We start from the raw sequence: 17,681 nt of genomic DNA, 5'->3' as shown, positions 1-17,681 counted from the left end.
ATGCCCCTGCAGTGGAAACATGGATTCTTAACAACTGGACCACCAGGGAGTCTCCAACTCTGCCTTTTAATCCCCTCCCAAGTATCCTCGCTTTGAAGTCTTTATTATTTCACATACACAAAAAGCAAGAAGGCTTAAACCAGAGACACAGCTTTTAATTAGCTCCACCAATCATAACAATTCTCTTCACACCCCGAGAATCAGTAAATTCTGATACAACCATGATGGATCGCTCACAATCAGTATTCTTCGGAAAATGGATAGTCAGGGTGATCAGCAAGGCTGAAACAGAAGGAGGGATGTTAATTTATTACTTTTATATCACACGGCCAAGGAGAGTGCTTCTCTGTGGATATAGCCAGGATGGCCTAAAAATCTCAGTCTACAACCACATCCCACCTTCTACCCCAGGCACCCAGTCCACACGTGAACAGTGCCTGTGTGTCTGATTCCCACAGTCACAAGAAATATAAACATTACAGTGATATTTACCTTGATTGGAATTACAGTTTATAAGAAGGTCTAAGAACTACAGCTAAACATTAAGGTCATTTCAGCTCCAGGTGGAACATTTGGTCCTGGGTGGTGATGATGATGATCTTAGGAAAAATTGTGCAGATCTTTTTAACACATCCATTCAACAAGTAAGTACTGAGCACCCCCCAAAATAGAGGGCATTCCATTAAGAAACTTCTGATCTCTTGAGATGTCATGGACGCATAAGTAACAATACTGATAAAGTGAGATGACTATTCTCTTAATTTACAACGGATTAAAACAGTAGTTAATTAATAATTAGTATTACTGCTGCTTTTTTTCCCCTATGTTTTTACTTTTTTTCCTAAATTCATTCCTTTCAATTTATTTCATTAAAGAGTACATTCTGAGCAATTCCATATGCTAAGAGTTATGCTGTTGACCTAAACCCACGAACATGAGAAAGTCCAGACACGGACAGCCTGATGAAGGAGAACAGAGAAGTAAAGTGAAAATTTTTGAGTACAGAAAAGTAAATTTCCATCTTTTTGTTTTCATTTTTAATATCCTTTTTCAGAATCATAATATAGCTTTACAAACAGAAGAAAAAGTTTTGACATCTTTCATTTAAAACTAAATCTTCCTTTTACTAATAATTTGTATTTCCTTTTCTCTAAACTCTCTTCTAATATCTCTCTGTTTGATTAGCCTTTTCTCTTCAATCCTGACATCCTCTGGCAGTAATTAGGCAGCTGGAATTTCACGTTAGTGATTAAGTCAAAGTCAGGGAGTTAGGGGTTGCCTAGGGGATGATCCCTGATGAACAAAGGCCACACTGGAGTGAGTCTTGACTCAAGAAACCAGAGAGACCCAGACGATCTCACCTGGGTGTGTTCTGCTAAGAACATGGCCATCACTCACTGGAGGGTCAGTTAAGCTCATGATTTCCTTGTAATTCAGTTTTGTGAGATTATAAGGATGAGGACATGGGATTTGCAATAGGGGAAAAAGGCCAATGAAGAGATCTATTTGAAAGAAATGGATGGTGTCTTGGTAAAGAAATGCCCATTAGGGAGAAAATTCACCAGACACTTAGGGAAGGGGGTGGAAGCCAGGTCATGTGACCTCTCAGTACTGATGCATTTTGCCTTTCTTGAGACTTTCCTCCATAAAAAATGTCAACAATATATTTTACAATTGTGTTAGGATAAACACAAATGTAGTCCAAGCTGGATTCATTATTACATAGTCATTATTAATTATTTCCTCCCAATTTCATAAAAAGTTTAAAGATAAAATATGTTCACAGGTCCCTAAAAGAATAGTGGGCTACAGGCACTGTCCCCTCTGTGTCTACTGGGTTCCTGGGCCCTGAGAGGAGGTACATCAGGCACAGGGATTAGGGGCACAAAGTAGTGAATTCACCACCGTGTCAAATCTGGGGATTTTACTTATGGGCTGTCCTGGGCCTCAGTCACATTTCTGTTGGTCAGAGATGGAGCCCTGGAAGAAACCTTTGGTCTGAGGTCTGCAGGAAGCCCCAGGTTTACAGCCACTCTGGAAACCAAGACTGTCTTCTGAGAATTAAGCTTTTTAAAAGCTTAGTTCCCCTGCTGACCTGCCTGCTACAGAAAACAGTGTATGTGTGAAATATACACAAGTCACTTACAAGACTAAATCATAATATCGTACGTTACTATTGAGGCCATCAATTGCTTTCATGTCTTCCGGAGTCAATTCAAAGTCGAGAACCTGGAATAAAGGAAGAATCACATTGACCTCTCCCCTAAGGAGCTGGCCTCCTCCTGGGGACTGGAGGACTTTCCAGCTGGATGGATACAAGAAGAGGGGATAGGGAAGCTGTGTCTGTCTTCAGCTTCCAGGTGAACAACTTGGGACCCTCTGCAGAGTTCTCACTTGTCCTTTCTACACCCTCTACTTTCCTGCTCCAGTTCTCAGACAGACACACACACACAGGTAGCAAGGCATCAATCCCCTACCTTTCTACGTGAATTTCTTTTGACAGAAGACAAGCAAACAAAAATCAACTTTTTTGCAAACAAAGGGACTATTGGACAACCTGGACAAAATATGTGCACTTGACTGAATACTAGACTGTTTTTTTCCTTATCAACATCCCCTAAAATATGACACAGCATAGAGCTTAAGCAAGTATGGAAAAAAGGATCCTTCTGTGAAAACCTTATCAAGAATCTGATAACAAACTTATTCATTACCTATGAATAAATCTAAAACATTGATTATATACATATCTCTGTGAAAAAGTTATTAAATGCATTTAAAATATTAAAGAATACTTAAATAATTAGGAATGCATATCATAGTCACAAAATCAAAATGTCAATTTTGTATAGAAATCAGTTTTCTTGAAAGTGAGAAAAGCAATGTGAACCAAAGTCTTAAACAGTTATTCTTTTATGGAAGTTGGTAGATTGATACTAAATTTTATTTAAAAGAACAGCTAGTCAAGAGCAGTGAAGACATACTTAAAGAAAAAAAAATAATGCTATTTAAAACAAGATTATTTTCCACTATAATAGAGTAGTACAGAGAAGTAAATAGTTAAATAGAACAGAGAGAGGCCAGAAATGTACTTATGGACATTTGATACATGACAGAGTTGACAGTGAAAATCTGTGGGAAAATACTGACACATAGATTTCTGTTTAATTATATGTATATATCTTTTCATGTCATATTCAAAAATCAGTTTAAGTGTATTACAGATCGAGATTTGAGTGGAAACAAAAAAACAGTTTATCAGGCAACATTTCCCTTCCCCTTGACTTAGTTTGGCCTGTAACTTCCACTGAACCGTTATAATTCCCAGAAGTGGCGAGTCAGATCTGAGCCCAGACAGGAAGAGGATTTTTCCCCACTCACTGACCGGGGTTAATAGCGCTGTGATGAGATAAAGACCAAGTAGGCTGACAACAGTCTAGCCAAATATATATGAAAAAATATACAGCAAAGTGTGCAGTCTCCTCTGACAATAGCCTCATCCACCTGCTAAAGCAGAACTGCCGAGCTGCTCTGCACTGAACTACAAATGCCCAAAAGAGCTCAGCCAAGAAGACAACAGCTTAGCTAAGTGCAGGTTGATTGTGAAACCACAGAATCAAGAGGCGCATAAACGATCTCTGCCTTAAACCCCTAAATGGGGGAGATTTCCTGTACAGCTATGGCTAATGATATAATATAAAAATAAAAAGACATACAATTGAATAAAAATGTACAAAGTCATGAATAGGAACTTCACAAAGGCAGAAACTGAAATGCATGAAAATGAAAATACATTAATATTCAGAGAAATGTTAAATAAAACCATGATGAACTGGTTCAAGATGACTGCTCTCACTCGCATGTCCCCAGATTCATATGTTGTTAACCTCACCCCCACTGTGATGGTGCTAGAAATGGAGCTTTTGAGGGGTGATTAGATCATGATAGTGGAGCCTTTATGAATGAGATTTGAACAGCATCATATTCATAAAAGAGACTTGAGAGAGCTCTGTTGCCCTCTCCACCTTGTTAAGATACAAGGAGAAGCCTGTGACCTGGAGGAGAGCCCTCACCTGATCACCCGGGCACCCTGACTCCAGTCTTGCAGTCCTCTAGAACTGTGAGGAATAAATTTCAATTTTTTTTTCTAAGCCACTCAATCTGTGGTATTTTGTTAGAGCAGCCTAAACACTTTAAGAAAATCACCTAATGCAATTTTGTCAGTTGAAAACAAAGAAAATAAGATGTCATTTATACAAGGTGACAGAATAAGTTGCAGACCTAATGCTGGATCTAAAATATCTATTTGCTGTCCAACCTTAACCCTCTCCAGCCATGTCACCTCTCCTGTTGCCACATCAGGAGGAGAAAACCACTGGGAATACACACAAGGAATTCATGCACAGGAAAGAACAGGTAACTCATTTTGACTCAAAAATAGTCTGAGAGCTGGACAAAAATGACCCTTGTGAAGGATATTCCTTAGGAGCCCTCTGCTCACAGCCCCACTCATCACCTGCATGTTCTCTTTGATCCGCTTCCTGTTGTAACTCTTGGCCAGAACCACAACCCCACGTTGCATCTGGTAGCGAAGGGCAACCAGAGCTGGGGTTTGGTTGTGCTTTTTGGCAATGGTACAAAGTATGGGGTCCTCCAAAAGAATAGGGTAGTTTGGGTTCACCCTGAAAGGAAATAAAGAAATCCTGAGGAGCTGAGAGTGAGTGTTCAGTTTCTAAGAGACTTCTCAAACAGACCAAGTAGATCCACTCTAGACCAGTGCTTCTCAAAATGTGGCCCAGGGACCGGAAGCATCCGTTTCACCTGGAGTCTTGTTAGAAATACAAATCCCATGGCTTAACTGCACACAAACTGAATCAGAAACTCGACTCTGTCACCTCCCAATCTGTGTTCAAAGCTCTCCTGGTCACCTGGGTGTATGCTGAGTTGAGATAAATGCTTCCACAGCTGTGGTTTTGCTCTTGTACATCTCAGGGGTTGTTTTTCCTCTCCAATCATAGTTCCAAAGTAAGTACAAGAGCATAAAAGGAGAAGGAAAAGACTGGGATATTTTTTAGTTTAACTTTCTCAGTATTGATAAAAATTGAGTAATCTCATAGTAACTATTTTTTTCATCACTATTTACAGTGTGCAGTACTTGTACAGATGTTTACAAAAATGGTTCAAATTGTAATTTTTTTCAATCATCATTGACCTGGGAGGTTTATTATCCTGACTTTAGACATAAGGGAAGCTCAGAAAGTCTTTCACTAGCAATGTGTTCATTAGTTAATAAGTAAGTAAATCATGACTTAAGCTTATGTCTTAGATCTCAACTGGGAGATTATATATAGATTTTAATGCAGTCACTTGTTATTGATTAATCTACAACAAGACACACATAATGTAAAAAATAATTGACTGGGTGATGAGAAGACAAAAGAGAAGGCTCTTCCACTTTCCCTCTCTACCCTCTGCCAATTGAGAGAACTGAGTACAACATAACAAAACATATTCCATGAAAAATTGAATTTTAGGTAAACTCTCTGTTGTCTTCATTAGCGTTCATTACCAATTTTTGAATCGTTGGGATCCCAGAGCACCATAGGCAACAAGAACAATATCATGTGACTTGCAGAACTCCAACAGTTTGTTCTGATTGAGATAAGGGTGACATTCCACCTGTAGAATGACAACATAGAAGAGTGTCAGGTTATATAGGAAGGTGATATCAATATGACAGAGAAAGACAAAAAGTTTAAAACATCTAAAGAAAAAATAAACTATGGAACACTAAATTGGAACTGAAAATATCAACATCAAGTAATTTTTTTAAGAAATACATATTGTATCTCTATTCCTGAAAACAGAAAAAGTAATAACAATCCTGAGAACAAGCAACTCTAGGGACCAGAACTCAGTTACTAAATATGCAATCAGGGGATATACCTAACTCCAGATCTGGGACAAGAAAACAACTGTTTGAGTCTTGGACATCAAATCTTGTGAAAAGCAAGAATTTGCTCCAAGATACATGAATAAATGTCTGCAGGACAAAAGAACCAGGTTGATGGGTTCCCACTGGTGACATCTGAGTAGATTTTAACACCAAAGGGAATCATGAGTGAGAGCAAATGTAGCATACAGAGTCAACAAAAATCCCTGAGGGAGGGAGAAAGAGCAAAAACATTTTCCTCTACAGATGATTATTATGAAAAATTCTTTCTCAGAAACTGACAATTAAAGGGAAGAAGGAAGTTTTTGTCTTGTCTTATAGGAATAGGTGTATTTTATCCTGACTTAATGAGGGAATTTTATTTTTGTAGTAAAATATCAGGTAAGAAGATTAAAAAGTGCTTACATTGAAAATATTGAAAACTGTCCCAATGAAATAATTAATTCAGGTGAACATCATTGATGGATTCTCAACCATTATATGAAAATTTGGGGAAAATTGAAATTCCTCTGATGATAATTATTATCCAGTAGATGACTAGGTAATTTCAACATGGGAAATACACATTTCCAAATTAAAAATCTAGCTACCAGTAGCTTTACTAGGAGAACAAAAATACCATCATCACAGTGGGACAGCTGATCATCATGTGCTTCCTACTGGGTGCCATGTGAGGGGCACAACATGCAAAGGACATATTCCCAAAATGTATAAATTTATGAGCATGAGTAAGGGTTTCAGATCTATCTGTTAATTTACAGGAATTGAGAAACAAATTAAATAACAATACAAGGTGATAGTCTGATAAATCTATTATATTTTTCAAAAAAAACTGTTTGGATATCATGGTTAAAAAATATAATTGAGTGACCATGACAGGTTAAAAGAGCTTGAGATACATGACTCAAAGTGACATGTGAGCCACAATGAGATCAGTTCAACCTAATATTACACATATAAATATATATATATGTATATATATATGTGTATGTATGTATGTATATATACATACACACACACATACATATCTGCCAATGTGGCAAAATGTGAAACATTTTGCATACAAGAGGGAAAATATGGGTGTCCTTGATCGTACCCTTAAATTTTTATATCTGAAAATTTTCACAATGAAAACTTGGAGGCAAAATTAATGCTAAAATCACAATAGTTTTGAAGCATTTTTAATTTAGAATATTGATTATACATATATGCTGTGCTGTGCTTAGTTGTTCAGTCATGTCCAGCTCCTTGTGACCTCATGGACTATAACTTGCAAGAATCCTCTGTCCATGGGGATTCTCCAGACAAGAATACTGGAGTGGATTGCCATGCCCTCCTCCAGAAGATCTTCCCAAGCCAGGGATCAAACCCAGGTCTCCTGCATTGCAGGCAGATTCTTTACCATCTGAGCCACCAGGGAAGCCCAAGAATACTGGAGTGGGTAGCCTATCCCTTCTCCAGGGAATCTTTCCTACCCAGGAATCAAACCAGTGTCTCCTGCTTTGCAGGTGGATTCTTTACCAGCTGAGCTACTAGGGAAACCTAGTAACCCATATACATATATATATATATATATATATATATATATATATATATATATATATATATATATATAGGAGATATATATATATTTCCTGAATTTCACAAGCTACATTTTCTGTAGAAGACTCTTACTTCTTGACTTCAGGTTGTACCTTATAGACATTGTTGTTATTGTTTAATCATTAAGTCGTGTTTGATTCTTTTGTGGCCCCATGGACTTCACAGGCAAGAATACTGGAGTAGGTTGCCATTTCCTTCTCCAGGTCATCTTATGAACCCAGGGGTTGAACCAGAGTCTCCTGCATTGGCAGGCAGATTCTTTACACTGAACCACCAGGGGAGCTTGTGGACATTACGTTATGTGAAATACAACAGTTGCAGAAAGACATGTTAATACCTAAATTGGTCAAACTCACAGAATTAAAGAGTAATGTAATGGTCACCAGGGTGGTGGGGGGGAGTAGGGAGAAATCAGTATTTCCTATTCATAGGTACAAAGTCTCAATTATACAAGTTGAATAAATTCTAGAGACTTACTGTACAGCATTGTCCTTATGCTTCAAATTATTGTATTATACAATACAATGAACTTAAAGTACATCGTATTATACAGTGTTATATACTTAAAATGTTTTTAAATGAATCATATTAACTTTTTTCACAGCAATAAAGTAAAAATATAACAAAAATATAAGAGTACAGAATCAAACAAAGAAAAATGTATTTAAACAGTTAATTTTATGGTAGACATCAATGGGAGAAAAAGATCAAGACTGAGTAAATCAAAGGGTGTGTTCTAATTCCTGACTATTTCATCTACTGTTAGTATCACTGTAAGATGCTGATTTCACTCTATAACCTGAACGATTTTCATAACCTCCAGTAAATTTTTCTGTACTATGCTTCCTGTTGAAGACCCATAAGCATGGAGACACCAAGACTAAGGATTTGGGTATCCAAACCCCACACAAACTCTTAACACTTGTCTCAGCTGATATATCTCTATTTACTTCCTAGTCCATGTTTTAATGGTCTTTCTTCCGGTACACAGTTCCCTCTGAGGCAGTTTTACCATCTGATTTCTGGAGATCCTTTCAGCTCAGGGAAACACCTCCTTCCTCTAAGTTCTGGGGGACTAGTCCAACCCCCTTCACCTCCATTACCTTCCCTCAGTCCTCACCACAATTTAGCAGGAAGTCATCCCCAGATTTTCCACCCAGAATTTATCAGACAGAGATACCTTTTTGGGTTCTATTCACACCATCCAGACAGAGGCTCTGCTCTTTAGAATCCTCTGTCCACAAGGGTCGGATGAACAGGAGGGGAGGACAGACAGACATCAGGCTGCAGTCCAAGAAGGAAGTTCTGAAGAGCAGAAGGGAGAGGAGCCTCACCTGGTTGCAGACAGGCTTGTACTTGAGCCCCGGCTTGTTCAGGATCTTCTCCAGCTGCTTGTGGTTGAAGTTGGACACCCCAATGGACTTGGCCAGCCCTGCATCCTTACACATCTCCAGGGCCTGGGGAGGGAGGGGTGGTGAGCAGTCATTTGAAATGAGTAATAGATCAAGAATAAATGCTGGTATTGTTTCCTTAATTTCTCTTTCTGTTTTCTCATTATTGGAGTATAGGAATGCAAGGGATTTCTGTGTGTTAATTTTATATCCTGCAACTTTACTATATTCATTGATTAGCTCTAGTAATTTTCTGGTAGAATCTTTAGAGTTTTCTATGTAGAGGATCACGTAATCTGCAAACAGTGAGAGTTTTACTTCTTCTTTTCCTATCTGTATTCCTTTTATTTCTTTTTCAGCTCTGATTGCTGTGGCCAAAACTTCCAAAACTATGTTGAATAGTAGTGGTGAAAGTGAGCATCCTTGTCTTGTTCCTGACTCTAGGGGAAATGCTTTCAATTTTTCCCCATTGAGGATAATGTTTGCTGTGGGTTTGTCACATATAGCTTTTATTATGTTGAGGTATGTTCCTTCTATTCCTGCTTTCTGGAGGGTTTTTATCATAAATGGATGTTGAATTTTGTCAAAGGCTTTTTCTGCATCTATTGAGATAACCATATGGTTTTTATCTTTCAATTTGTTAATGTGGTGTATTACATTGATTTGCGGATGTTAAAGAAACCTTGCATTCCTGGGATAAAGCCCACTTGGTCATGATGTATGATCTTTTTAATATGATGTTGGATTCTGTTTGCTAGAATTTTATTAAGGATTTTTGCATCTATGTTCAATACCATTCACCATTGCAACAAAAAGAATAAAATACTTAGGAATATATCTACCTAAAGAAACAAAAGACTTACATATAGAAAACTATAAAACACTGATGAAAGAAATCAAAGAGGACACAAACAGATGGAGAAATATATCGTGTTCATGGATTGGAAGAATTAATATAGTGAAAATGAGTATACTACCCAAAGCAATCTATAGATCCAATGCAATCCCTATCAAGCTACCAATGGTATTTTTCAGAGAACTAGAACAAATCATTTCACAATTTGTATGGAAATATAAAAAACCTCGAATAGCCAAAGCAATCATGAGAAAGAAGAATGGAACTGGAGGAATCAACCTGTCTGACTTCAGGCTCTACTACAAAGCCACAGTCATCAAGACAGTATGGTACTGGCACAAAGATAGAAATATAGATCAATGGAACAAAATAGAAAGCCCAGAGATAAACCCACGCACCTATGGACACCTTATCTTTGAGAAAGGAGGCAAGAATATACAATGGAGAAAAGACAATCTCTTTAACAAGTGGTGCTGGGAAAACTGGTCAACCACTTGTAAAAGAATGAAACTAGAACACTTCCTAACTCCATACACAAAAATAAACTCAAAATGGATTAAAGATCTAAACTTAAGACCAGAAACTATAAAACTCCTAGAGGAAAACATAGGCAAAACACTCTCCGACATAAATCACAGCAGGATCCTCCATGACCCACCTCCCAGAATATTGGAAATAAAAGCAAAAATAAACAAATGGGACTTAATTAAAATTAAAAGCTTTTGCACAACAAAGGAAACTATAAGCAAAGTGAAAAGACAGCCTTCAGAATGGGAGAAAATAATAGCAAACGAAGCAACAGACAAACAATTAATCTCAAAAATATACAAGCAACTCCTGCAGCTGAATTCCAGAAAAATAAACGACCCGATCAAAAAATGGGCCAAAGAACTAAACAGACATTTCTCCAAAGAAGACATACAGATGGCTAACAAACACATGAAAACATCACTCATTATTAGAGAAATGCAAATCAAAACCACAATGAGGTACCATTTCACACCAGTCAGAATGGCTGCTATCCAAAAGTCTACAAGCAATAAATGCTGGAGAGGGTGTGGAGAAAAGGGAACCCTCTTACACTGTTGCTGGGAATGCAAACTAGTACAGCCACTATGGAGAACAGTGTGGAGATTCCTTAAAAAACTGGGAATAGAACTGCCATACGACCCAGCAATCCCACTGCTGGGCATACACACCGAGGAAACCAGAATTGAAAGAGACGCGTGTACCCCAATGTTCATCGCAGCACTGTTTACAATAGCCAGGACATGGAAGCAACCTAGATGTCCATCAGCAGATGAATGGATAAGGAAGCTGTGGTACATATACACAATGGAATATTACTCAGCCATTAAAAAAAATACATTTGAATCGGTTCTACTGAGATGGATGAAACTGGAGCCCATTATACAGAGTGAAGTAAGCCAGAAAGAAAAACACCAATACAGTATACTAATGCATATATATATGGAATTTGAAAGATGGTAACGATAACCCTATATGCGAGACAGAATAAGAGACACAGATGCATAGAACAATCTTATGGACTCTGAGGGAGAAGGTGAGGGTGGGACGTTCTGGGAGAATAGCATTGAAACATGTATATTATCATATGTGAAACAGAACACCATTCCAGGTTCGATGCATGAGACAAATGCTCAGGGCCAGGGCAATGGGATGACCCAGAGGGATGGGATGGGGAGGGAGGTAGGTGGGAGGTCCAGGAGGGGGAACACATGTAAACCCATGGCTGATTCATGTCAATGTATGGCAAAAACTATTACAATATTGTAAAGTAATTAGCCCCCAACTAAAATAAATAAATTTATAAAAAAAAAAAAAAGAGAGACACAGATGCATAGAACAGTCTCAAGGACTCTGAGGGAGAAGGTGAGGGTGGGACTTTCTGGGACAATAGCATTGAAACATGTATATTATCATATGTGAAACAGAACACCATTCCATGTTCGATGCATGAGACAAATGCTCAGGGCTAGGGCAACGGGATGACCCAGAGGGATGTGATGGGGAGGGAGGTGGGAGGGGGGTTCAGAATGGGGAACACATGTTAACCCATGGCTGATTCATGTCAATGTATGGCAAAAACCACTACAATATTGTAAAGTAATTAGCCCCCAACTAAAATAAATAAATTTATTTAAAAAAAAAAAGAATAAATGCTGGAAAAAATCTGCAAAAAGTGTCTCATGTCAAGAATTGACACTGATTAAGAAAGAAAAAAGGAGAAGAAGGTCATGACACAAGAAGAATTAACCATCTCCTCCTTAGAAAACCCTGGAGAAGACATATCACATGGAAGGAAATAGATGCCTTCCCAGATTCTGTCCTTTTCTGTGAACATTTCAACAATGGTTTCCTCTGCACAACCCCAGCATCCCAGTCCTTAGATTCATGAACTGCTGAGTCTGGTGGTCCACAGCCCATTCTCACAGGTGGAAGAAATGAAGGAGGTTCCCCCTCTCCTGGCTCCTCCCCTGGTTTTCTCTTCCCTATACTCACCTCCCACGTGCGACAGAAATCCACAGAGTCATATATCATTTTTCCACTTTCATCTTTTGGAAAAAGTTCCTCTCCTGGCTGGAATAGAAGCAGTCATTTTAGAGATGTCACAAAATAATTTCTCCATTTAGTCAGCCTGCCAGGCACATCTAGGACCAGGACATTAACCTCCATAAGATGGGTTTACAACATTTCAGATCTCTTACACTTACCGTATGTTTTAACAAATAGAATTTTCCTGGGTCCTAAAGGGGACTCATTGTGACTTATGTAAAGAATGGCAATGTTACATGGCTTTATTTCCACAATAAAAATTGCAATCTTGACTTAGATGTGATAGAGTTTCTTTTCTCTCTGAGCATCTGATAGCCCTAGGGCAGACACATGAACCAACAAGACTCTCCTTAGGTTGATATGGGATATGAAAGATCCAGACATGTTCTCAAATGTTCATGACCATGAGCCTTGAACTAATCAAGGTTAATTTACCACTGATGGAAAATGTTGATATAAAAATAAAGCCAACCAAGAGTAATGGAAAGTTAAGTGGTAGTGGGAAAAAGGAGACACTTCTGAAGAGTACTGCAAATCCTTAAATCTTCCACAGCTGGGCCTTGCCATCTACATAAACCAATAAACTCTTCTGCATAGCATGGCTTGGCTTGAATTGATTCCTGCAACTTAAAATCAACCTAGAGCTCTGGGACAATCTAGAGGGGTAGGTTGGGGAGGGAGGTGGGAGGGGTGTTCAGGATGGAAGAGACACATGTATACCTATGGCCGATTCATGTTTATGTATGACAAAACCATCACAATATTGTAAAGAAATTATCCTCCAATTAAAATAAATAAATTATTAAAAAAAACACACAACAATTCTAAGTAATACAGTTCTTAATGGCTAAGTGCAGTCCACAGACCTCATCAAGAAGACAGGCAACAGTGTAGGCAAGGTCTCCTAAGTCCCAATAAAGTCTTAGCCTCACCTCGAGAGAGCACCATCAAATCTGCTCAACGTGAAAGAGTGAAAGATGAGATAAACTCATCTTGTTCAAGTGTAAGGCAGTGTCATGCTCACCATGGCTGCACCAAACTCTGTGTTCTTAAAATCCCTAAGGGACTCAAGAGTCATACTCAGTACTGTGTGCAGAACTCACCTATTTCTATTCCCTCAAGTTTTTGAGCAGAGAACATGAGATTGTTGAGCTTTATTCTCTGGGAGGAATGACAAAGAAATTAAAGATTAAAAAAAAAAAAAACTCAGTAAAAAGATAATCATAAGTGATTATTTGGGAATTCTACTCTAGTGAAGAGTATATCCTACTATGAAAAATCTGAAGTCAACCATCCATGCAGGTTGATAGGCATTCTGACACAAGAAATAAAATAGTTGTAATCATACAAATTGCCAACCTTCAGAGCCAGTGGAAAATGAATAATGTAGAGATCGACATAGTCCAGTTGAAGATTTTTCAGTGACTTTTCCAAGGCTGGTCGGACCAACTCTGGTCGAAGGGAGGTGGACCAAAGCTGCAGAGATTAAAGAAAGGAAGCTGCATGAAATTAACGTTGTAGGTAATGCTTTCATCTAAAAATCAGATATTTTTCCTGATTAGAAATGGATGATCACAGAGGAAAACCACCCTGTTTCTTTTTCAGTTCCATTTTTTATCTAACAACCCATGTAAACTTTGTTATTTGATTGAATTTATCATTAGTACATCATTCACAATGAAAGAAAAAGAGCCAAGAAATAAAAAGTATTATCAAATAACTAATATACCCATCATCTGAATTATGTTTGATAAAGTTTAAAAGCAGTTCACAAAGTCAATCTATTTCTATCACAGAATCAATCCTCTTAGGAGTAATTAGAATCTTTTTGTTTATGTAACTGTAGGAAGTGTTTTGAACATATTATTATGTGCAGAACATAATTCAAGACATTTGGTTAGATCTTATGTAATACAAAAACAGCGCCTCCCATTTCCACCTCTTAGATGGAAGTAAGAACTGAGATTTAGACTTTAAAGAAAATTTAGAAAGTTCCCTAGATGATAAGGAAATCTATAATCTAATTATTTCTGTCTGATTCATTAGCCCATACTAAATCACACTGCTCTGGTCTAGGCTCAGAAAAGTAAAGTGACTTTAATTTAAAATTAAAATTTGAACCAATGATGAGAAAGCCATCTCCACTCTCCCTTTCTTTTTGGATACCAGATTTAATACACAAATATGTATGAAAAAAGTTGTACCAATAAGCACTGTTCACCAAACAGCTATTGATCTGACAACATAGTTATCACCTGCACACAACGACTTGCACACATGTGCACACACAACACACACAGCACCTTTGAAGTGTAGAATATATCTTCTCTCTTCACAGTGCCATCTGCAATCTTGCTCCGAATGGCTTGTCCAACTTGCGCTTCATTTTGGTAGAAATGAGCACAGTCAATATGGCGGAACCCAACCTCTATAGCCAATCGGGTGACCTCCAGAGCTTCACTCTTAGGAACCTACATAAGCAACAAAGGTGGTAGTTGAATATTCACATGATTAAGAAGCTGCTGATGCACAAGCTTTGATTTTTCTCAAGAAAAATAAACAAACAAACAAAAGCTTTAATGTTTCTTTGCACCTTTGGTTAGTTCTGCATGTGTGGTGCTGAACCCATGATAGTTTATCTGAAATTTCCTGTAAAGTTACTAAATGAATATCCAGGAAGCCTTCAATCCCAGGTGATCAGTGGTTGATCAAAGGCATCAGAGGACCCCAAAGGCCACTTCCAGGTTCAGTGATGTGCTGGAGGAACTCATAAAAGTGAAAAAAGTGAAAGTGTTAGTTGTTCAGTTGTGTCCGACTCTTGTGACTTCATGGACTGTAGTCTGCTAGGCTCCTCTGTCCATGGAATTCTCTAGGCAAAGAAGATCCCCTTCTCCAGGGGATATTCCTGACACAGGGATCAAACCTGTGTTTCCTGAATTGCAAGCAATTCTTTACCATCTGAGCCATGGATATGATTTATACCATGATATAAATCATATCCATGGTGTAAATCATGATCATGATATGGTTTATATATATATATATATATATATATATATATATATCATGGTATAAACCATGGATATGATTTATATGTTTATTTTAAGCAAAGTCAACAGGGTAAAGGTTCATGATACAAAGCACCAAGAAACAAGGTGAAATCTTCTAAGAGTGCTTTATCTACCAATGTAGCCATGCAGAATACACAAAATAAAAACTATATCTATTCAAAGTGTACTAAGCAATTTTTTTAATCCCTATCCTAGTGTCTCAGATGGTAAAAAATCTGCCTGCAGTGCAGGAGATGTGGGTTCAATCTCTGGGTCAGGAACATCCCTTAGAGAAGAGAATGGCAACCCACTCCAGTATTCGTGTCTGGAAAATCCCATGGAGAGAGGAGCCTAGCAGGTTATAGTCCATGGGTTCACAAAGAGTTGGACACAACTGATGGATTCCCACTTTTGCTTTCTTTCCCTGTGTAATGAATATCACAACCAAGCTAGTTAACAGTTCCATCACCTCACATAGTTAACTTTTGCAGGTGTTTGTGACACCTTTAAGGTCTACTCTCCTGGCAAATCTCAAGAATACAACCCATTATTATTAACAGTAACCACCATGCTGTACATCAGGTCTCCAGACTTATTTATCTTACAACTGAAGGCCTTTACCATTTGACCAGCATATTTCCATTTTCCCCAACTTTATCCCCAGCTCCTGGTCACTGTGATTCTACTCTCTGCTTCTGTGAGTTCAACTATTTTTTTATAGATCCTACTCATAGAGAGATCATGCGGTGTTTGTTTTTTATGTCTGACTTATTTCACTTAGCTTAATGTTATCCAAATTCATCCATGTTGTTGCAAATGATGGATAATTTCTTTTATAAGTCTGAATAATACTTTGCTTCTTTTTACGTGACTTGTAATCTTTTCTTTTTCGAGGAGGCAGATGCTTGTCTAACTTCATCTGTTGGGTCTAATTCTAGTTTTCCTTAAATGCAGGGGCATTCGGGGATGTGCTGAGGAATGAATTAGTGAGCTTCAGTAATAGCTGAACCCTTCCCTCTCCTCACCCCAGTTTTCACTACTGGCCAAGAAGTCCTGTCTTCTGTCTTCAAAATTTCTCTGAATATTTCCTTCGGTTTCATACATAAAAGAAGTGATATTCAAAGTTTAAGAACCAGTCCCTTGTCATACAACTATTCAATACATACTCTAAAGACAAGATGGGTAGCAAATTTTCTGGATTCCAGTCTAGTAAATTATCCTCTTTGTCCCTCTTACACTCAAGCACTGAAGACAATAGTTAGATAAAAATATATTACAAAAGCCAAGAATTGAAACCTTTCCCTGTAAGACTATAACTTATCTCCTCAAATGACTGCACTTTCCATTAGAAGAAGTTTCCATGTAGAAACAGAAGTACAGGACAAAACACAGTTGTAGTGTTTTTTCCCTGTGACCTAGTAGGTATTCCACAGTAGGAAAGCAATTCTTTCCCATTAGTTTTCAGTCATCTCATCTTTAGGAACTTTTACCTCAAATACTTCTCTGGGTCATGACTTTTTGGAAGGAGGAAACAGTTCTGGAATTAATGAAATAAACAGAGAAACCCCACCATTACAATGCCCCTCAAAGCAAAGCAGCTGACAGTCAGTGATCTTGACAGCCGAGTCTCACCTCTTCTGCCAAGCTGGGAAAGAGACAGAAACTGGAGGGGAACCCAGAGTAATCTGCAGGGGAGCACAGCCTCAGACCCTGATGCAGAGTGGAGACTGGATGCTCTCTTCCCTTTCACAGGGCATGGGTTCTAGCCTGGTTAGCAGGACCACTTGATCCTCCCAGAGTCACACAGGAGCTCAGTGCTTGACAACCCAAGTCCTTTCCACTCATGTTACAACCACTACAATTTATGTCAGCCCACAACCACTCCTCTTACCTCCTCAGGTGCATAGGTTCCAAATCCCAGGATAGGAATGAAGTGACCATCATTAAGCTTCACCCTCTGGTATTTGGGATCCATTGCCTGTTACTCCTCTGAGGAAGCAGACTCTGACTTTTCTCTTCTGCCTTCAGAGGTTAGGAAGGTAATACCCCAGCTGCATTGTCCAATGTTAGCAGATACATTGTAGGAGGAGCATGATTAAACCAATACCCATGGAGTAAGAAATAAACAAAGGGTGTTAACTTGTTTGCTTTTTTATCAGAATAATATTCACATTATACAATGATATAAATCATTAATTTCTTGGAAAATTTTACTTTATTTTTTTAATAAGTAAATTTATAATTCTAGATCC

General features: G+C 38.2%; 1 protein-coding gene across 1 annotated transcript; it reads right to left on the bottom strand.

Annotated features, from left to right (window-relative positions):
• Positions 1 to 239: 239 nt before the first annotated feature.
• Positions 240 to 17,404, bottom strand: LOC145531196 (aldo-keto reductase family 1 member C3-like). Its single transcript, XM_081552981.1, has 9 exons — positions 17,321 to 17,404; positions 14,683 to 14,850; positions 13,739 to 13,855; positions 12,326 to 12,403; positions 8,890 to 9,012; positions 5,570 to 5,679; positions 4,517 to 4,682; positions 2,147 to 2,229; positions 240 to 282 (listed from the first exon to the last, which is right to left on the bottom strand). Exons 1-9 carry the CDS (start codon positions 17,402 to 17,404, stop codon positions 240 to 242), a joined length of 972 nt encoding a protein of 323 aa, XP_081409107.1.
• Between the last annotated feature and the right edge of the window lie 277 nt (positions 17,405 to 17,681).

Source organism: Giraffa tippelskirchi, chromosome 13, assembly GCF_054371585.1.
Source record: "Giraffa tippelskirchi isolate mGirTip1 chromosome 13, T2T-mGirTip1v1.2.pri, whole genome shotgun sequence".
Taxonomy (NCBI): domain Eukaryota; kingdom Metazoa; phylum Chordata; class Mammalia; order Artiodactyla; family Giraffidae; genus Giraffa; species Giraffa tippelskirchi.
Note: the sequence above shows the minus strand (reverse complement) of the source record. Positions and strands in the feature narration are given on the sequence as shown.

Coding starts and splice junctions, on each gene's coding strand:
- LOC145531196 (XM_081552981.1), bottom strand. CDS start 17,404: ATGGATCCCAAATACCAGAGGGTGAAGCTTAATGATGGTCACTTCATT. Junction 12,404..13,738: donor ATTTTCCACTGGCTCTGAAG/GTTGGCAATTTG, acceptor CTTCTATTCCAG/CCAGGAGAGGAACTTTTTCC. Junction 9,013..12,325: donor ATTTCTGTCGCACGTGGGAG/GTGAGTATAGGG, acceptor CTCCCTCCCCAG/GCCCTGGAGATGTGTAAGGA.